The sequence below is a fragment of the Lycium barbarum genome, chromosome 5 (genome assembly GCF_019175385.1).
Source record: "Lycium barbarum isolate Lr01 chromosome 5, ASM1917538v2, whole genome shotgun sequence".
In the NCBI taxonomy this organism is placed as follows: domain Eukaryota; kingdom Viridiplantae; phylum Streptophyta; class Magnoliopsida; order Solanales; family Solanaceae; genus Lycium; species Lycium barbarum.
This window is the reverse complement of record NC_083341.1, coordinates 23,369,819-23,373,519: the sequence shown is the minus strand read 5'-3', so window position 1 is coordinate 23,373,519 and position 3,701 is coordinate 23,369,819. Positions and strand designations below refer to the sequence as shown.

Here is a 3,701-nt window from a genome sequence, read left to right as displayed (position 1 = left end):
AGGTATTATAGGAGTTAATTCCTAGCTTACGATAGAGTTGTAACCTGAAGTTGCTCGATTAGTGGAATTGAAATCCTACTGGGGTAGGTCGTGATTTTTAATTCCTTGAGTAAGGAGTTTTCCACATAAAAATCTTGTGTTGATTCTCGTACTGCACTGCATAAGGGAACTAGTACACAACTAGGTCCCTCATACATTATTTGGTGGCTGCATAGCCTATATCAAATAGGAAAAATATTCTCATAGAAAATGACATTCCTGGAAACTAGAATGTGTTTGGTTTCCAAGTTCAATAATTTATATCCTTGCTTCCCAAAAGGATATCCCAAAAAATACATTTGACAGCTCTGGGACCTAATTTTGATCTATGAATAGGTAGAGTGGAAGTATACATAGACATCCAAATGCCCTTAAATGTGAATAAATAAGTGGCTTTCCAAAGAGGAGTTCATAGGGAGTTTTCATGTGTAAAATTCTTGTGGGAAATCTGTTAATTAAGTGTGTTGCAGTTAATAAAAAAATCCCCCCAATATGTGACTGGTAAAGAAGACTGAAAAAGTAAATCCTTGCATATTTCTAGTAGATGTCTATGTTTCCTCTCAACAACTCCATTTTGTTGAGGAGGGGAAACACAACTAGTTTGATGAATGATTCATTTTTAAGATTGAAAATCAGAGTGCATGTGACTTCTTCCTATTTCAAGAGCATTGTCAGTTCTCAGAATTTCAAATTGAGTCTTAAATTGTCTTTCTGTCATTGCGAAGAACTGCTTCATTATGTTGAAAGCATTTGATTTAGTAGTGAGAAGAAAAATTCGAGCGGCTCCACTATAGTCATCTACTATAGTAACAAAATATTTGAAACCATCATGAGTTTGTATTTTATAAGGTCCCTAAGTATCAACATGTATTATGTCAAAAATGTGAGTAGAAGGGATTGAACTAGAAGGGAATGTCAACTTTGCTTGTCTTGATTTAGCACAAATATCACAAGTAAAACAATCAGATTTTATTGAAGATAAAGGAATAGCTGGAATGTTCTTCATATTGGAAAAAGGTAAATGTCCTATTCTGCTATGCGATACATGAACATTAGACGCAACAACACCTAAAAACAAAATAGAATTAGAAACTGGGTTGCTAGCAACCATATTACAAACTGAAACACTAGGAATCCTATTGTTATTTGTAGCTCCAGCAACTTTAGGCTTGACTGTGTGAAGAAGATAGAGTCCACCTTTAGCTCTACCAAGGACCGCTAGCCTCTTCAATGAAGGGGCCTGCAGGATAGCACCAAGAGAATTTAAAGTTAGAATAAAATGAAATTGTAGACAAAGTCTATGAACAAATAACAAACTGTACTTGATTCTAGGAATGTATAACACATTTCTGAGAGTGAAATTAGACATTAGATCAATAGAACCTGAGTGATATACTGATACTGTAAGATAATTAGGCAATTTAAGATAAATAGGCTTAGGGAGAGTGTTAATATTGAATTAGAGAGATGAATCTGATGTTATGTGTTCAAAGGCTCCCGAGTCAACAATCCATGATATAGAATTTGAAGATAGAAGCAAAGAAGTAGGAGATAAAAGAGAAATAGGGATACCAGTATAGTTGGTATTAGTAATGTCCTGAGAAACTTGTTCTCCTTAGGTACTTATTTTGACATATTGAAGCAATTGATAGAAGCTATGGAACTGGTCTTGAGTCATAGGTTTCTCTCCTGCATGGGCTGATTGATTTCCATTTTCCTTATTTGTCATCATTGCTGCACTTCCTTTTGCATTGGATGTGAACCTCTTGTTTTCCACTGTGTGACCTGTCTTTTCGCAATAAGAGCATACATGATATCCCTTTCTTGGATCTGAGAATCCCTTTTTGTCTGAGTTAAACTTTTGACCACTGGACTGTCCAACTTCAAAGTTGGATTTGTGTCCATTGTACTGTGTTTTCCCAGTAAGTGAGTTTCCATTGTATTGAGTTTTTCCAGCAAGAAAAGCAGTCTCATGATGATGCTGTGAAAGCTGTACTTCTCTTTGCTTCTCATATCCGATTAGAAGAGAATAAGAGTGATTGACAGAGGGTGATGGTGAAAGCAGCAACATATGCTTCTTGCACCAGCATAAGTATTATTCAGCCCCATTAGGAACTGAATGAGTCTAGCATCTTCCACTGATTTGTTGAACTTCTCCTTTCCTCCACATAAGCATTCACAAGTGCAGTATTGACATACATCTAGACTGTCAAGTTCATTCCACAACTTTAGTAACTAGTTATGTCCAGATTTCCCTGTGCTAACTCACTAATCTCCTTTTGCAGTTGATAGAGTTAAGGCCCATTGCTCTGGCCAAATTTCTCTACAAGCTCATTCCAAATCTCTTTAGCAGTTTTGGAATATAGCACACTTTCTGCTATTTCTTTGGAGAGCGAATTCAAGATACAACCATATCATTACATCTTGACCAAGACTTCTGCAGTTCAGATGAACTAGTGGGTTGAGTGACAGTACCATCTATGAATCCCACCTTATTCTTGGCTGATAAGACTATGAGAATATCCCTATTCTATCTTCCATATCCTTTACTAGAAAGGACAATATTCACCAGCATCATGTCAGGTGAATCCGATGGGTGAATGTAAAATGGATGACTGCATCCATTGTTACCTTTTCTGTAGTTGCAGCAATGTTTGAGTTTTCAGAAGTAGGTGTATTTTCTACCATTGTTCAAGAGTAAATAGAGGAATTGAAGACGGAGTATGAGAGTGAATAGAGCTTAGGAATACTGGGGAACAGAGGCGGATGAAGTGACATCAGTCTCACAAATCTGTATTCGATTATGAAGCGACTAAATATTAAATACTTTGTAATATTTTGATATGTCTAGCGGTCCTCCAAATGATAAAAAGAACTTGGACTGGATTAGGCATTACAAAATTCAATTGTTGGACGATGGGCCATTGGCCTCCTATTTTGTGTTGGTCTTTAATATTTGTCCCTCATAACAATTTTTTTTTTCGGGATATAAATTTATATTTTCGCATTATAATATCTCAGAATTTGTGCTCTGTCAATCATAAGTTCGATTTTAAAGGATAAAAATTAAAAACCAAGCCATATAAAGAGCAAAAATTAAAGACCAGCCATTTGAAGGACAAATCGTGCAATTTCTTGATCCCAATTCCGTCTTGGGCGGGGCAATAAACAAGGTAAAAGAACATCAATGCCCACTACACACAAAATAATTACCCTTCATGCCCCCAAACTATTTATCCTTTCTACCCATTATATTTTTGTAGGTAATGTCTCTTTTTCTTCTTTTCCTTTTTAATTTCTTTACTACTTATCTTTCTTTTCTTCTTCTTCTTCTTCTTCTTCTTCTTCTTCTTCTTCTTCTTCTTCTTCTTCTTTTTTTTCTTCCTTTTTTCCCACCGTAATCCGATTCCATATGTAATTCTAGCTCCTTTCTTTTCATTTTTTATTTTATTTTTTTCTTTGTTTTTATTTCTTATTTTTCCCCCATAATCTAATTTCTTGCACTTTTTATGGTATTTTTATTTATCATTCTTTTTTAATTTCTAGTGAATTTTATTTACTTTTTTTCTCCTTTTCTAATTTCATTTTTTTTTTCAATCTTTTCTCTATTTTTTTTCATAATCTAATTTAGCTCTTTATTTTTTTTATTTTTTATTCAATAA

The 3,701-nt window shown here is 34.6% G+C and overlaps 1 protein-coding gene across 1 annotated transcript; it reads right to left on the bottom strand.

Moving 5' to 3' along the window:
- Positions 1 to 892: 892 nt before the first annotated feature.
- LOC132639319 (uncharacterized) lies at positions 893 to 2,727 on the bottom strand. Its single transcript, XM_060355771.1, has 4 exons — positions 2,671 to 2,727; positions 1,663 to 2,113; positions 1,385 to 1,440; positions 893 to 1,279 (listed from the first exon to the last, which is right to left on the bottom strand). The coding sequence occupies exons 1-4, from the start codon at positions 2,725 to 2,727 to the stop codon at positions 893 to 895; spliced, it is 951 nt and encodes a 316-aa protein (XP_060211754.1).
- Between the last annotated feature and the right edge of the window lie 974 nt (positions 2,728 to 3,701).

Coding starts and splice junctions, on each gene's coding strand:
- LOC132639319 (XM_060355771.1), bottom strand. CDS start 2,727: ATGGTAGAAAATACACCTACTTCTGAAAACTCAAACATTGCTGCAACT. Junction 1,441..1,662: donor GCTTCAATATGTCAAAATAA/GTACCTAAGGAG, acceptor ATTATCTTACAG/TATCAGTATATCACTCAGGT. Junction 1,280..1,384: donor CTAATTTCACTCTCAGAAAT/GTGTTATACATT, acceptor GCTATCCTGCAG/GCCCCTTCATTGAAGAGGCT.